This window comes from Protopterus annectens, chromosome 6.part0 (genome assembly GCF_019279795.1).
Source record: "Protopterus annectens isolate FY-2018-M chromosome 6.part0, PAN1.0, whole genome shotgun sequence".
NCBI classification, from domain to species: Eukaryota; Metazoa; Chordata; order Ceratodontiformes; family Protopteridae; genus Protopterus; species Protopterus annectens.
In genome coordinates, this window is record NC_056737.1 from 608,291,725 (window position 1) to 608,308,088 (window position 16,364).

General features: G+C 39.3%; 1 protein-coding gene across 1 annotated transcript in view; it reads left to right on the forward strand.

Moving 5' to 3' along the window:
* Positions 1–16,364, forward strand: part of DNAAF2 (dynein axonemal assembly factor 2) — a 675,691-nt gene that overhangs the window by 313,787 nt on the left and 345,540 nt on the right. Inside the window, exon 3 of the mRNA XM_044074277.1 lies at positions 7,553–7,696. Coding sequence (XP_043930212.1) covers positions 7,553–7,696 — 144 coding nt within the window. The remainder of the gene's footprint in view (positions 1–7,552; positions 7,697–16,364) is intronic.

Genomic DNA, 16,364 nt, shown 5'->3' on the forward strand with positions numbered 1-16,364 from the left:
AGGATGGCTCTACTAAGGCATCAAAGTCCTCCAAGACTTCTGTGGATTCGAAAAAGTCTAAAAAGTTAAGAGAGTCTGTGATATCATCTCCACAGGTCTCGGAGCCGACTGTCTTTTCTTTTTGGAGCCAGTCCCCGGTTTTGGAACCGGTATCTGAAATTCCTAAATCTCCACTTCTTCACTTGGTACCATCAGTATGTTCATCTCGGTCTTCTGTTAGCCTGTCAGATTTGGATGTGGATCGAATGGTGCAGAAACTTCTACAGGCACCAGCCGTTGCAAAATTGTTATCGGCTCTGACCCAGGTGGCTTCGGAGCCGAAGACCCTTATGCCAGATATATCTCTTCCTCCTAGCCATACTGGTCCTTCGGAGCCAGAGGAGTCAGACTTGCTGATTGTGGAGCCTTCGGGGCTGATGCCTGCTCCAGCGTCTTTGGCTCCATTCACTCTGACATCCTTGGTGCCGATCGAGGACTCTAGGAGCCGACACTCTCTGATCGGGTCCTGGGAGGATAGTCAAACTAACCTGTCGGTTCCGACTTTGCCTCTCGGGGCTTTGGCTTGGATGAGCTTGGCTCCTACCTTGGACTCTGAGCCCAATGCCCCAGTGCTGGGGGTATCGACAGTTTCCTCGGATCTGTCGGTACCGTCGCATTGGAGCAGAGGTGCCTTCAAAGCCATGAGGAGAGTTATGTCTCCCAAGACATCCTCAACTTCAGGTCTGGCTTCTTCATCCCCTAAAGCTCCTGTGTCTGCTTCTGCCTCTCAGATTCTAGCTAAGTGCAGAGGCCCAGAGACTCAGGAAGCCCCACTGGGTGACCCATGCTCTTCCGAAACCTCACCAGAAGCTCCCACTTATGAGGTTCCCAGGAAGAGAGTGTGTAAGAGGAAACATTTCAACTCCCCTGAGGAGTCATTAACATCTGATACTGACTTGGATGAATCAGAAGAGTCCCCTCTGAGGATATCTCATTTGCAGAGATACTTGAAATCCTTAGGCAGAGGAGTGACTGGCAGTCCACCAACCCTATTGAGGACAAGTCGGTTCTCCTGAAGGCTTTCAGGTCTTAGCTCTCCACCTCTTGGGTGCCTCCGCCCTTCGATGAGGTTATGCAGCTGGTCTCACGAAGGGCATGGGAGTCTCCGGACACCATGGAGCCTGTCCCTAGGAGGCCTAATAAGTTCATATCTGCCCCCCAAGATAAATCCTTCTTGACCAAAGGTGTGCCCGTTGATGCCATGGTGGTGGTGGCAGCCACCAAAAAGGAAATGTCTGAAACTTCCTTGTCCATCCATCCTCCTAACAGAGACTCGAGGATCATGGATAGATATGGAAAGCGCATGTTTAGTTCAGCGACCTTTACACTCCATTCGCTTAACTATTTAACCCATTTTATGAGACTACAAAGAGATCTCCTTAAAGAGCTGGGAGATACTCTTCAGTGTACAGTAGCTGCAGGAGCTACAGACAAAGTTGCCTCCAAGCTTGCTACCCTCAATTCCATAGTGAAATCCTCCATGCGCCTCATTTTATATGCAGCTGATGGAACAAGTAGGGCAGCGGGTACAGGAGTTGCTCTTAGGGGACACTCCTGGATGCGCTTGTGTTCCTTCGCTGAGTCCTTCAAGTCATCCTTTGTGAATAATCCCTTTGATGGCTCGCCCCTTTTCGGACCCAAAGTTAAGGAAACTTTAACCAGGTGTGAGCAGGAGGGAAAGACTCTGTCTGCCGTCGGAGTCCGTTTTTCCACCCCTACCAGACCCTACCCCAAGGGTCAAAGGGGAGGGAAAATGTGGTTCTGAAAAGCCCAAGGAGCCTTTCAGGACAAACGTGGTAAACCCCCCTCCAGGGGCAGAGGAGAGGGCAATAATGAAAGATTCCGCCCTCGCGGCAGAGGGGGTCCACAAAACCAGGGAGACGGAGATCACTTCTTTGGGAAGCTCTACCAGCTCTTCTGAAAAGAGGCCCGACTGTCCTGCTCTGGAGGCAGTCGGGGATCGTGTATCTTTGTACCCAGACGCCTGGCTCAAAGTAACAAATGACAACTGGGTACAAAGTATCATTTCCAGAGGATACTTCATCCCATTTGCCACAACCCCTCCACCGACAAGACAAATCCTGGACGTTCCACCCAGTTACAGGGGACAAGCAACAGTAGAGGTCCAGCCGTTGCTAAGAAAAAGAGTCATCCAACCAGTCCCAGCAGACCAGACAGGATCCGGAACTTACTCAAGATTCTTTTTAGTTCCAAAAAAGACAGGGGACTGGGGACCTATATTGGACCTCAGCAAACTAAACACATCTGTAAAGAAAGAGACGTTTCGGATGATCACACTTCAGTCAATACTTCCCTTCTTAGGGAAAGACAATTAGATGTGCTTGATAGATCTCCAGGATGCATACTACCACATAGAAATGCCCAGGCTATCCAGGGATCATCTGTGCTTCTGGCCGGGAGCTAATCATTACCAGTTTCGAGCCCTGCCCTTTGGTCTCACTACAGCCCCCAGAGTGTTCACCAAATGCATGGCAGTGGTCACAGCTCACCTGAGACGTTTAGGATTCCAGGTGTTTCCATACGTAGATGATTGGCTCCTTACTGCCACCACCAGGCATCAACTCATTCAGGCCAGGGAATCCACTCTATCACTCTGCAATTAGCTGGGCATTACAATAAACTCAGAAAAGTTTGCCTTGTCGCCATTGCAGCATATTGTCTTTATCGGAGCAGAACTGAACACCACCACCATCACGTTAAGACTTCCAGTAGAAAGAGTCTTACTTCTCTGTCATCATGTCTGCATTCTAATATCCAAAAACAAAGCTCCACCATCAGAAGTTCTGAAATTGTTAGGAATGATGGCAGCAGCAATTCTGGCCATACCACTGGGTCATATGCACATGCAGATACTGCAATGGCTGTTGTTCACTCAGTGGTCTTACCAAGGGCTCCCCATGTCTCACATGATAATGATCACAAATTCCTGCAAAAAGGATCTTCAGTGATGGTTGACCTCACTTCATGTTACGATAGGACGTCCATTTCTGTTACCCCCACCAGCGGCCGCAGTGACCACAGACGCTTCCCTAATAGGGTGGGGCATTTTCAGGGAAGGACAGCTCAAAGCACAAGGACCGATCGAGAGACACATCTGCATATCAATGTCCTTGAGATGAGAGCAGTACTTTTGGCGTTGCAGTACTTCCAGGACTCTCTTCCTCTGGGTACGATTGTGATTCAGACGGACAACATGTCAGTGGTCTGGTACTTGAACAATCAAGGAGGAACCAGGTCATACCCCCTTTGTCACGAGGTCCTAAGAATATGGCAGTGGGCTGTTTCCACTCAGCTCTTTCTGTTAGCAACACACATCCTGGGGAAATCCAACATGATAGCAGATGAGCTGAGCAGAGTAATTTTGTTGCCCCACGAGTGGTCCGTCAAGATGGAAATTGCGGACATGATATTCTGCTGGTGGGGCCAGCCTTACTGCGACCTTTTTGCCAGTCACATGAACACAAAACGCAGAAGCTACTTTGCCCTGATTCCTCCTCCGGGAGAAGCCCCAAGGGACGCACTCATTCACAATTGGCCCCTGAGTCTCCTTTATGCATTTCCACCAATCCCATTGATACCCAAGGTATTACAGAAAGCAAAAGCCCTGGGAAGGGCCATTATTCTAATAGCTCCTCGTTGGGCTCGTTAGATGTGGTTCCCCTTCCTTCGACTTCATCTTTTGGAGGACCCCTGGATTCTGGACCCAGTTCCAGACCTTCTGACGCACTTGTTGGGGGAACTTCATCCCTCTCTGCAGTCCCTGAAGCTGACAGCTTGGCTGCTCCAATTCCCATCATAGCCAGATTCCATAACATTTCCAATGAGATGAAGCAAATTCTCTATCCTCTCATAAATCCTCTACAAGGAAGCTATATCTCAGCAAATGGAAAACATTTTCTATATGGGCCTCTAAAAACAATATTGATCCTTACCCAAGCACCTGTGGCCTCTATTCTAGAATTCTTAACCATGATATTCAATAAAGGAGCTGCAGGAGCAACAGTCCGTGTTCAACTTGCTGCCGTTTCTAACTTTCATCTGGGATTTGAAGGACTGAATATTATGTCGCACAAATTATCCAAAGCTTTTCTCAAAGGGACCTTTCATATTAGACCATCTGTGAAATCTCCCTATTCTCAATGGAACCTACGTTTTATGCTTTCCTGCATAATTCTTCTGCCATTTGAACCAACTTCTTCATGTGACCTCAAATGTTTGTCATGGAAAACCATCTTTTTAGTGGCTATTACTTCTGCCCGCAGAGTGTGAGAGCTTCAAGCCTTGTCCATCAAGCCTCCTTATTTGATTTTCCATGCTGGCCATCTCTCACTTCGAACAAACCCCTCTTTCTTACCCAAAGTTTGCACTGAAACTAATCTTAACCAAATTATTGATTTGTCAGTTTTCTTCCCTAACCACTCCAACAATCTAGAGTACATGCTGCACAAACTTGATGTTCACAGACAGCTCAGATTTTATTTGGATAGAACAAAAGATTTCAGGAAATCAGACCATCTTTTTCTTTCATTTTCAGATTCCAGGAAAGGTATACCAGTGGCTAAAACAACTCTCTCTAAAGAGTTATCTGATTGTATCACCTTTGCTTATTCAGCTGCCAATATGCCTTTACAGCATAAAATTAAAGTTCACTCAACCAGAGCAGTTTCTACATCCTCTGCTTTTTCTGCCAGACTTCCTATTGATAATATTTGTGCAGCAGCCACTTGGTCAAATCCTCATACCTTTATCACTCATTACAAAGTTGACAGGGCCTCCTTTGGATCCACAGTCCTGAGAAATATACTCCCGTGCGCCACCCAAGGTAGATGATGCTTGGGACGCTACCCATCAGTAAAGAATGAACGGTGAGATAGAACAACTTCACATAAAGAAGTTATGTACTTACCATAACGTTCCATGTGAGCTGTTCATCTCGCCTTCATTCTTACGTCCTGCCCTCCTACCCCCTCCTGGGCTCTCAGAAGACCGAGATGCTAGATCCTTCCAGGTCACTCAACCCTTCTGTACTTTCTCTCTCTTGGAGTTATAGAATGACACATGGTATTATTATAAGCAGCAAACAAGATGTGAGGTAACTCACGGTGCATCGTGGGATAGGGACTTGGCCTCGAACTACTTGAAATCCTCGAGCTTTGTAGTAGGTGCCAGAGCCGAACCCATCAGTAAAGAATGAAGGCAAGATGAACAACTCACATGGAACATTATGGTAAGTACATAACTTCTTTTTTCATCTTTTCTTTTTATAGTCACATGAAGGTTGTTGCCTTCTACTTGTATTTTGAATGGTATTTCTGTATGAGCTTTCCTTCCCAAGCCTCCACTGAATATGAATTATGCTCACTTGAAAGTTTGTGACCAGCAAACACTATATGTAATATAAGTAAGTTACAAATACATGAATGTGATTTATCCACTTTTCATTGAAATTATTTTATATAACATCAGATAAATAGATCAAAGAAGTAGTGTCATTAACTTACATCATAGACATCTGTGTAACTCCATTTCCAGGTCCTATTCCAACTCTTCCAAGAGATCAGAATTACTTTGCTCTACCTTTTATTTAGCAGCCACTGCACAATTTGGATATTACCTTTGGAAGAAGAAGGAAGGGGATTTTATTTGGGATTTTCTTGTTTTATGTTGACCATCGATATGCAAAATGCTTACCTTCACACCCGATTTAACAAATCTCACTGATAGTTTCTCAGCTTTCATACGGGAAAAGTCTTGATACCAAGTTACCTCCTTCCCCTCTGTTCCTTCTCTTCCACACAAAGTGTTCACCAGAGGTCTGACTCCATTATTTGCTCACCTCAGAGTTGAGGTACTTCCCATCTACTCTTAGCTGGACGATTGCCTGTTTCAAGGTAGCTCTTTTAATAGCTTACAATATGCAGTTCCAGAGTCTGGATATCTTCCTCAAGACTCCAATACAGCCCCCCCCCCTCAGACTAGCAGATTTCTAGGAATAATCCAGAATAACATATATTCTGTGATAGCCATAGCTTAAGAGAAAAAGCAGCTGATGTTGGACCTTTTCCCTAACATGTTTTGAAGTAAAAAGCCCTAGTCGGCAAGGATATTTTTGAAGGCCATAGTCTATATGACCTTTTCCATCCTCCTAGCTCCAAATGCCAAATTACTCATGAAGGAGGTACAGTGATACTTCTGCAGTGTCTGGAATCAGAGTACACAGCGTCTCAGAACTGCTCTTCCTTTTATAGTAACTATTATGAAGGAATTTCAGTGATGACATAGTCAGATTGCCATAAACCAAGAGCTGCATTTTTGTTTATTCTTTTTTGGACCAGAAACTTACAAGTCTCTTGGATTATGTTTACGAATGTTCCTAGATAAAACAACCACCTGTATCAGCATCCAGGTCATCATTAAGACCAGGATATACATGTCGCAGGGAACACAACAGTGATGCTGCTGTTCAGGAAACAGGGAAGTACCCATTCTTGTCTTCTTAGCAGACAGGCAGTGATATCTGGTAGCAAGTAATTCGAATGAACATAACACTTCAGGCCAGTTACATTTTAGGTCCACAAAACAATGTGGCAGACAGTCTAAACAGAAAAATTCTAATCTCCTTTCAGGGAAAAACTGGACAAAAAATATCAAAAATACTGGACCATCAAAGAGTGAATCTGCCCTCATCCCATTTAAAACACCAGCTTTTTATGGTGTCCCATTATACTCCACCACACCTCCACCCCTGGCTTTACCACTGTCATTATGCATGGGAAACTGACATATTTTTAAGATCTGTTATGCATTTCCTTCAGTGCCTTTAGTAAAAAAGCTCCTGATGAAATCAAAAAGGAGGAACCTTATCCTACATACTCCCTAAGACAAGTATGGTTTACCCTTCTAACACCGATATTAATGGTTCAGCAAATAACTTTGTCCGCTCATAGCAAGTTGTAAAAACAACAAGAAAGCAGAATTCTACATTCAACCTTCAGTTTTGTCAGCAAAGAGGATCTCAAGATGATATCAGGCAGACATATTTTCTTTTGGTCTCCTGAGATGATATATGTCCTAAATTATGAAATGGACCATCATTTTCTTAATTGTGCAAAGATAATGCAACACATCTACCATCAAGTTGAGTAACTTAGATCTTGCAGTATCTCATAACATTGCATAGTTTTTTTTTTTTTTTTTTATTTAGCAGTTTAGGGCGGACGATTAAGGCTGTCAGCTGCAAATATGATTCCTTCTGTAATCATGAGTTTGATTCCCAAGACAACCCCCCAAAAAATGTTTAATAAACCGATTTTAATATTGTTTTGACTTATTTTTCCATTAAGAGCTTCAGGCCATGCTCTGCTAATTTCTTTATTTATTTAGTTCTGTCAACACAGTATACTAAATAAATAAATGTCTTTGATCTGTTGTGCCAATGTTTTTAATGTTTGTGTGAATATCAAACAGTAAAAAACACATTTTGCTTGTTTAGGAGAAAGTTCTTATGGAAGAAACGGCAGATGCATTTTCTGAGAATGCCTTATCTTCATGTTTTCCTGAGAAGTCCCCTTGTCAGCATGTGCAAGGTTCTGAAGCACCAAACATCAGTGAAAGTGACCTTCAGGTGACAACGGAGGTAAGTTTGAAAACAATAAATCAAGTATTATATTAGGAGCTAGAAACATGCAGTACTATATGTGCTATTATTCTTAATTTCTGCTTCCCTCCATTTCACTACTTTTTATTTCATCCTGTCAAAAACACTGCATTGTAAACAGTTCCAAAAGTGCTTTCAGTACACTTATATTAAGCCAGCCTACTGATCTGTGTTGCAGTTTTGCTAGTGGCTGCACATTATATTAAGGTTTAAGAAAAAATATGGATTGGTGACCTTTCGATGAAGGGATAGTGCTGAATCCTTGCAATGGCTACTATTTTCTTCCTGAAACTAGTCTCATAGGGGAAATGCTTGGGTTCACGATCGCTCCCTCCCTCCCTGCCCTTGATCTCAAAGTTTCTACAAAAGCCAGCAGGTTGAAGAGCTATGTCATCCTCATTATCCTTTTTTTGTTTTGTGCCTCCTAAATTCTGGTTCTTCTCTCTCTCGGGTCTCATCTGAAATATCCTCTGCGGATTCTGGAGCCCAGTCTGGATCTCTTATGTCATCCTTCAAAGATCCAGCATCCTGATCTGCATGCCCTCAAACTGACTGCATGGTATTTCTATTTCTATTCTTTGAAAGACAGTGCAGGCTCCCTTCCCTTGTTTGTGACATTAGCCAGCAGGTTCACAACTGTTACCCTATATCATATTTTATCCCGACATAATAATAATAATAATAATAATAATAAAAATACATTTCTCACTTGGGTTCCCAGGTTACATACTGTTCTTACTGTGAAAGGAATCTTGCTACATAGACATACCATAAAAGCTCATTTTTCTACTTCAGACAAGGAATTGTGTCATGAAATTTCCTTTTTGAAAAAAGGGCATTTTTCTTGGTTGTACTACATGGAGAAAAAATGTCAGCACTTCAGGCTTTGTTGGTTAAGCCTCTTTAATTGTTTTTTTTATCCATAAGATAGAGTGTCCCTCTGGACCAATCCCTCCTTTATAACCAAGTAGTCACAGAAACCAATATTAATTTTAGTTTCAAAATTGCAAATTTTTCTAATTATGGCTGATGCATGTTTCTCTTTCTGGATATTTATAAATAGTTATGTTTATATTTTCATGGGACCAAATGATACAGAAAAATTGCCCAGATCTTTATCTCTTTTCATATCTGTAATATATATATATATATATATATATATATATATATATATATATATATATATGGATTCACTTCATAACACTGAAAGCTCAAAACACTGAAACTTCAAAAACTTGAAAATTCAAAACACTGAAAACACATATATATATATATATATATATATATATATATATATATATATATATACTGAGTTTAAACAATGTAAATCATAGCACTTTCCACCAAGTATAAGCAGGGGGGCAAGCCCCCCTGCAACCCCCATGTGGGGGACTGCGCCCTCCACACCCCCTGCTACTTATATATATATATATATATATATATATCAACTCCAAGATTGCACTTCACTACACTAAGTGATATATTTAAGTAGCAGGGGATGTGGGGGGTGCAGGGGGGTTTGCCCCCTTGCTTACACTTGGTCTAGAAGTCTAGAAAATGCAGCCAAGTCGGATCTGAGGATTGGATCGGTAACCTATCAGTGAGGAAGAATGAAAATGGGCAACATGGATACCATGTTATAGTAAGTACATAACTCCTAAATCTATGGGAAATCGATTTGGGGGACTGCAGCCCAGCAGTTCAGTGGCTTCAGCCACTCCTACTGCAGTAAACTGCTTTACAAACTAACAAAGATCATCAAAGGACTTCCAAGATGGCTGCCCATTAATTCTAATTCTCCCAGTGTGAAAACAGAAACTCAGAAGAGAAAGCCAGTGGACTTATATTTTTGGGTAAATTTCAGTAACTGGCTAGTAAATGCACTGCCTGGAAATACAGAGGACCTAAAGAAAATCAGCTACAAAAGGTGAGGAAAAAACACTGACTGGGAAAAGTACTGCAGCTGTTAAGCAAAAAGCAGTGCAAGCTTGAGACATGACTTCTGGTAACCTAGAGGAAAATATAAAACAACCACACACAAACCTGATTAAAATAAAACACTGATGGAGTGTATCAACTAAAATAACAAAAGGGTGGAAAAATGGAAGAAGCTTAACACCGATATTCAGATGAGATGATACAACTGCAAAAACAGAGGTTAAATGAAGAAAAGGCTGGTTGAATTAGACTGCTCAAGCAGAGATGTTTCAAAAACATAATAGAATTAGAAGACAGAGCACATAGGGAAAACCTGAGATTTTCTGGTGTACCAGACAAGCTGGAAGGAACAGAATGTATTAATTCTATGAAAGCACAAATAAGCAACTGGACTGGTATTCCACAGCAGGAGTTATTAATTGAAAGGGCACATCATGTGTATGCTCCAAACTTGACCATGAGAAAGCAACCTAGACCTTTAATAGTAAAGATGCAATCCTACCAGCAGAAGGAGTTGATTCTGACAAACTGTGGCAGAAGGACAAAGTATTAAAAGTGGGAGACAGCAGATTATTTGTGGAGAATGATTACTCACTGTACACCAGGCAGAAGAGAGTTTTAATTTATTCCACTATTCAGGGAATGTTGAGAACCAAGTGTGAAATTCACACTACTGTAACCAGCTATATTCAAATATTCTTTCCTGGAGGGACAAAAGCACTTTTTTGATGCAGTACATGCTAAGGAGGAAATACAAATATTTGTCAAAAAAATGAGTTGTGAAACGGAGATTCTGCATCTTGTTCTTCTGGTAATAAAGACCACAGATAGACTCTGCTAGTGAAGCCTTTTCCAGTGTTCCAAAGGCAAATGCTTGAGAGAATGAAAAAACGTCAACAAGAGTTGACTAGAAGAATCATGAGCACGTTGGAAATGAAGCAGATAGAGTATTTAGGAGATGGAGTTGTATAGAATTAAAACCAGTAACTTGGAAACTAACAAGTGTGGGATTACAAAGTAATAATTATATTTGTGAAACATAAGAACATGAAAATATAGACATATGGGATGTTTTTGACTTTGTTAAACTTGTAGGGGACTCAAGTATATGCCTAACTTCATGTCATAAATGTTCGGAAAAATACTTAGGCGAGGGGAAGAGGAGGGAGAAAGCTAACTGTAAGTAAAACAATTTTTCTTAATAATATTGTTACAGTGCATGATTTTCTTTCCATGCTATAAAGTAAAGTTTTCTCAGTTATTTGTAAGTGTAATGGGAATACCAATGTAAACAGGTGTTCCTGTTTTTTTTTTTCCTCTCCTTGTTTGGTTGTAAGAAATGTAGGTACTGCAGTGTAAAAAAAGAAGACAAGTCTGGTCAAAGGAGCATGACAAAAGAAAAACCTATGTGCTTTTTCTCATCCTTGCATAGGGGAATGGCTGGATTAATGTCCTTAGCTTGATCTAATAATAAGTTTTAAGAGAAAGCAAGGAAATGAAAAAGAACATTGAATATTATAAAGCTTTTGTCTACCAAATAAATGTATGCTTTTAGTAGCAATTCTGTATCTGGTCCTCATGTCTCCATGGAGACAATCTGATAAAGAGAAATGGCTAGGCGATAATGTTTTGAAAGCATGCAAGTGTTTTCACATCTGGAAGAGTTATAAAGATAAGACAAAACCAGACTGCTCTTACCATGCATTTTAGCATGCATAACCTTTCTTTTACATTAACCCAAGTCTGTGAGCATGGCTGCCAGTTTGGGACACTTGCTCCTATTAGGAGGGCAAAACTTCAATATTTGAAGATGTACATAGTTTTGTGTTAGTATTAAGTTAATAGGTTTTAGGGGGGTATTGGGGAGTGTTTGTTTTTTTTTGTTTGAGGACTTTCAATAAAACAAAAGGTTTTTGCAAGATGTAACATAGACTCAAATGGGTATGAAAAGAAACAGCTAATTTAAAAGATCAACCTGCCAAACAGTGTATGCATGTAACACAAAAGCTAGAACTAGACATTTAACAAAAAGGTGTTACCCATAAAAGAGAGGAACAGTAACTAAAATGATGCTTTCTGTAATATCCTAATACCTAAAAAGAAAAAACTGCGCCAAGCTGATACACCAAATATTTAATAAAATAAAGTAAAAGGTAAAGCCACGACTGTACTTAAGCTTCAACAGACACATGAATGAAGGTAAAAACAGCATTTATAGTCTATCTAGTAGTCAGCTGATATTTAAAAAGTCACGTCTACTTTAGCAGCCATCATAAATATGGATAAGAGCCTATTATAGAAACAGTTTAAAAACATAGAATTAATATACTATCCAACTTGAATAAAAAACAAAAAAATATATATATATCTATATATAAAAACATGCACGTTATTTATTTCATTATGTTTGAACGTACATGATTTGATGTTTTTATATATAGATATATTTTTTGTTTTTTATTCGCGTTGGATAGTATATTAATTCTATGTTTTTAAACTGTTTCTATAATAGGCTCTTATTCATATTTATGATGGCTGCTAAAGTAGACATGTGACTTTTTAAATATCAGCTGACTACTAGATAGACTATAAGTGCTGTTTTCACCTTCATTCATGTGTCTGATGAAGCGATGAGTACAGTCGTGAAAGCGCTTACCTTTTTACTTTATTTTATTAAATATTTAGTGTGTCAGCTTGGTGTATTTTTTTCTTTTTTGGTTTTTACTTGTTATCTGCACCTGCCTTACTTTAAGCCGTTTGTTTTTTGAGTTATGTCCTAATACCTCTCAACCTCTTATAGGAAGAAATCTGGACAAACCACAAATAAAAGGGGGACAAATCCCAAAAATAGTGACACTTAAAATATTGCTCTTACAAACATAGAACATTGATAGAGTAACATGTTTTGCATTAGCAAGAGTTTTTTGAAGGATGTGAAGTCTGAAACTCAAATGTATGCAATTATTTTTTTACTTCAGTCCTCATTGATTTGCCAGAAAACCACAGTTTTAAGAGAAGTAGACCAAAACTATGTGGCAAAAATCCAAACATTCTGCAAAAATCTGGACAGTTGAGAGGTATGATATGTCTTTAAATGATAATGGTCTCACAGATAAATACAAAAAAGAAACAGAGTGAACTATATTAAAAAATGTAGAGTGCAAATAGCTATGCTAGAGGAGACACACTTGGAAATAAATGAACATGTAAATTTGATAAAGATAGGTTTTCAGGATTGTTATTCAGCTGAATATCTGGAACAGAGGAAAAGAGAAGCACTTGTATTCATTTGCAGGAGCAGCTCCAATACCGAGGATAAAAAAGACAATGGTAGATTTGTAGTACTAAGAGGTTACTGGCAAAAGGAGGTGGATTACACTGACATGTATTTACATTCCACATAAAACTGCTATAATGGAGCTTAAGAAAATTCTGGGAGAAATAATCAGCTTTCAGCAAAGAATATTACTTATAGGTAGAGACTGGAATTTGATTTGCAGCAGTGAATATGTGTCTGGGGGGGCCAAGAAGAGAAAATATAACAAAGGAGGGTAGATTTTTGAATAAATTTATGAAAATATATGTCATGGAATATGTGAATTTAGTACTAGGAATGTGGAGTGAATTTACATATTATCATACACAAAAACTGGGCTATGCTAGACAGAATTCACATTTTGCAGGAATATGTGCATTTAATCGAACATCTTGATACACACCCAATAACTATTTCAGATCATGCACTAATAATACATAAAATAAAAACACAGGGTAATGAAATAAAAATGAGACACTGGTGCTTTCTCACGTATCTGTTGAAAAGAGAGGAATTTAAGAAATAAGTAATGGAAATTATTCAAGAGCTATTAGAGAAGATAGAAATTTCTTCTGAAAATATAGCTAAGAAGTAGGATAAAATTAAAGTGGAGTTTAAAACTAGGGTGGAAATAGATATATGGTTAAGAAGTAACAAGAATTATTTAGTGGGACTGACAAATGTTAAATTATTGCAGAATAGGGGGAATCTCACAGAACAAGAAGAGGAGCAACTGCAGAATGCTAATCAGAAAATAGGATATTACCTGTATAATATGTGTGAGTTTAGAAAGATTGCCGTTAAGCAACTGTTTTTGATAATAACTCTAAAGCAACAGAAAGTAGAAAGGGCTGTCACCAAGCTTAGGGAGCCTATAACAAGGAAGATAACAAGAGATCCTGTAGAGGTACTTGAAATATTTCGGAAATTCTATGAAAGTGTATATAAAGCAGAGAAATATGAAAGCAAGAAAAGGTACAAATAGAAATGTTTATGGAAGAATTAAATATGCCAAGGTTAGAGGTTGATAAGGCCCAATTACTAATGGTTAGTATAGGAGGAGATGAGATAAAGATGCTAATATATAACCAATCCACAGGAAAGTCTCCAGGAATAGATGGTATTCCTGTGGAAGACTGGAGGCAAGGAGGGAAAATGATAAAGATCTGGAAGGTTTTGTTTAACAGTATTTTAAGAGGAGGAGAAGTACCAACATCCTGGAAGAAAGTCGTGGTACCTAAAGAGGATAAAGACCCATCAGATCCAGCTTCATACAGGCCCATTTCAATACTAAACCATGATTATAAAGTGTTTGTCTATAATGACTAAAATAATTGCAAAACTGATATCATAATTGATAGATATGGATCAATGTGGCTTTGTGGAGGGAATCAAGCATTTGACAACATTAACAGAACCTTGATGATCTAGAGGGAAGCAGAAGGTAAAAAAAAATACCACTGTTGTTGGTGGGTCTTGATGCAGAAAAAGCATTTGACATAGTAAGATGGGACTTTATGAGCAGTGCAATGGAAGCATTTCCATTCTCTGATAAAATTATAAGGTTGATTAGGAGGATGTATGAGGGATCATATGTGAAAAATGAAGTGGGTGGGTTCCTCTCTGATGATTTCTGCTTGAGCAGAGAAACCAGGCAGGGGTGTCCTCATCTCCCCTTTGTTGTTTGCATTATGTTTAGAACCATTGTCAAAGAAAATAAGGGACTCAGAAATTCAAGGATATAATTGGTGTGGTAGTCAAAAAAAGCTGGCTCTGTTTACCGAAGATATTATTCTATCCCTGACAAAATCAGAAAAGGACATTACAGTGTTGTGGAACATTTTGAGACAGTTTAAAATCTTTTCATGATACAACATTAATGAAGCTAAAACAAAGGCCACTGTAAATTATGTATCCACACGTGAATTGGGTTGGCAATATCCGTATTTATCAGGGCATGATAAAATTAAGTATTTCGGAGTATGGATTAAAATGATTCCAGTATGGCAGCTAAGGATATGTGGGAAGAGAATAAATAAAAGATAATATAAAAACTGAGAAATTGGAAGCTGTGTTATATGGATAGTGAGATACAAGAAGTTAAAAATGTTTTTAGTCCCTTTAGTCTTATACACAAGTCAGGCATAATTTTATCAACCAGAGGAGAAGTTGTGGATAGCAATTAATAAAGAGAGGAATGATTTTATCTGGGAGATGTAGATGGCAAGAGACAAGTGGGATAAGCTGATTTTTCCAATTGAGCAAGGCGGATTGGGATTAGCTGATTTGAATGGGTATTTCAGAGCTACACAGTTAAGGCTCCTATTCATAGCACAAACAGAAACCTATAATTCAAACCCAAAAGGGATGATGATGAAACAAGGAGAGACTGGTATTTTGGATGCAGATCTTTAAGGAGCATAACAGTAATCATACAGAATATTCTATTCATAAATTAGCAGAAAGTATTCTAAGAACTAAGCCATCACGGAAGTGGAGAAAGGAGATTCTACTGATAGGGATGACTGCAACTAGGGATACAGGCAATAGGCAAGAGGGGGCTGGAATTTATTGGAGAAAATGGGAAAAGGAACCAAGGAATTTAGAGTAAATAACTAGGGGGGAAATGTAATAGAATGGGAAGACCCCAAACATTTATTTGGTCTGCAGGTTAGAGATTGCCTTCCCTGTCAAGAATTGATATCAGAGTATAGACTAAGATAAAGACATAGGGGCTTCTACATGAAAGACCAGCAGTAATAGAGATTTTAATAGCATCTAAAGCATATGCTGCTGTTAAAAAAGGAATAATTAGTAGAGCATATAAAATATTGAATGATAACTATAATAATCAACCAGAGAAGGTTAAAAGGGATTGGGAAGAGAGATTAGATAAGCAATTCACAAAGAAACAATGGAGAGATTTAGGTATGTTTCCCAAGTATGCAACAAAATCTAGAAGATTTATGATTTTTTTTCCTGGAAATGTTTACATAGGTATTTTTATACCCCAAGTAGTCTCCAGTGAATTTTTCCTCAGGCAGACAGCAAATGTTGAATGTGTGATGGGGAAGAAAGAGGTAATTGGGAACATATTTCTGGGAGTGTAATGAGTCGGTAGACTTTAAAGATTCCATGTAGACTACTCTATCAGAGATACTGGGTGAGTAAATTGGTGTATCTATAGAAATTATTTTTCTGAGCTATGATACAGAATCGGAATTGCCTAAACATAGTAAGGCCTTGCTGAGTCTAATTATGGTGGCTGCCAAAAAAGCAATCACTAGAAAATGGAAATCAAAGTCTAAAGCAACTGTGTTAGAAGTAGTGAATTTAGTAACAGAGATAAAACAGGAGCAAATTAAATTGAAAAATTGTGAATTGTGGGAACAG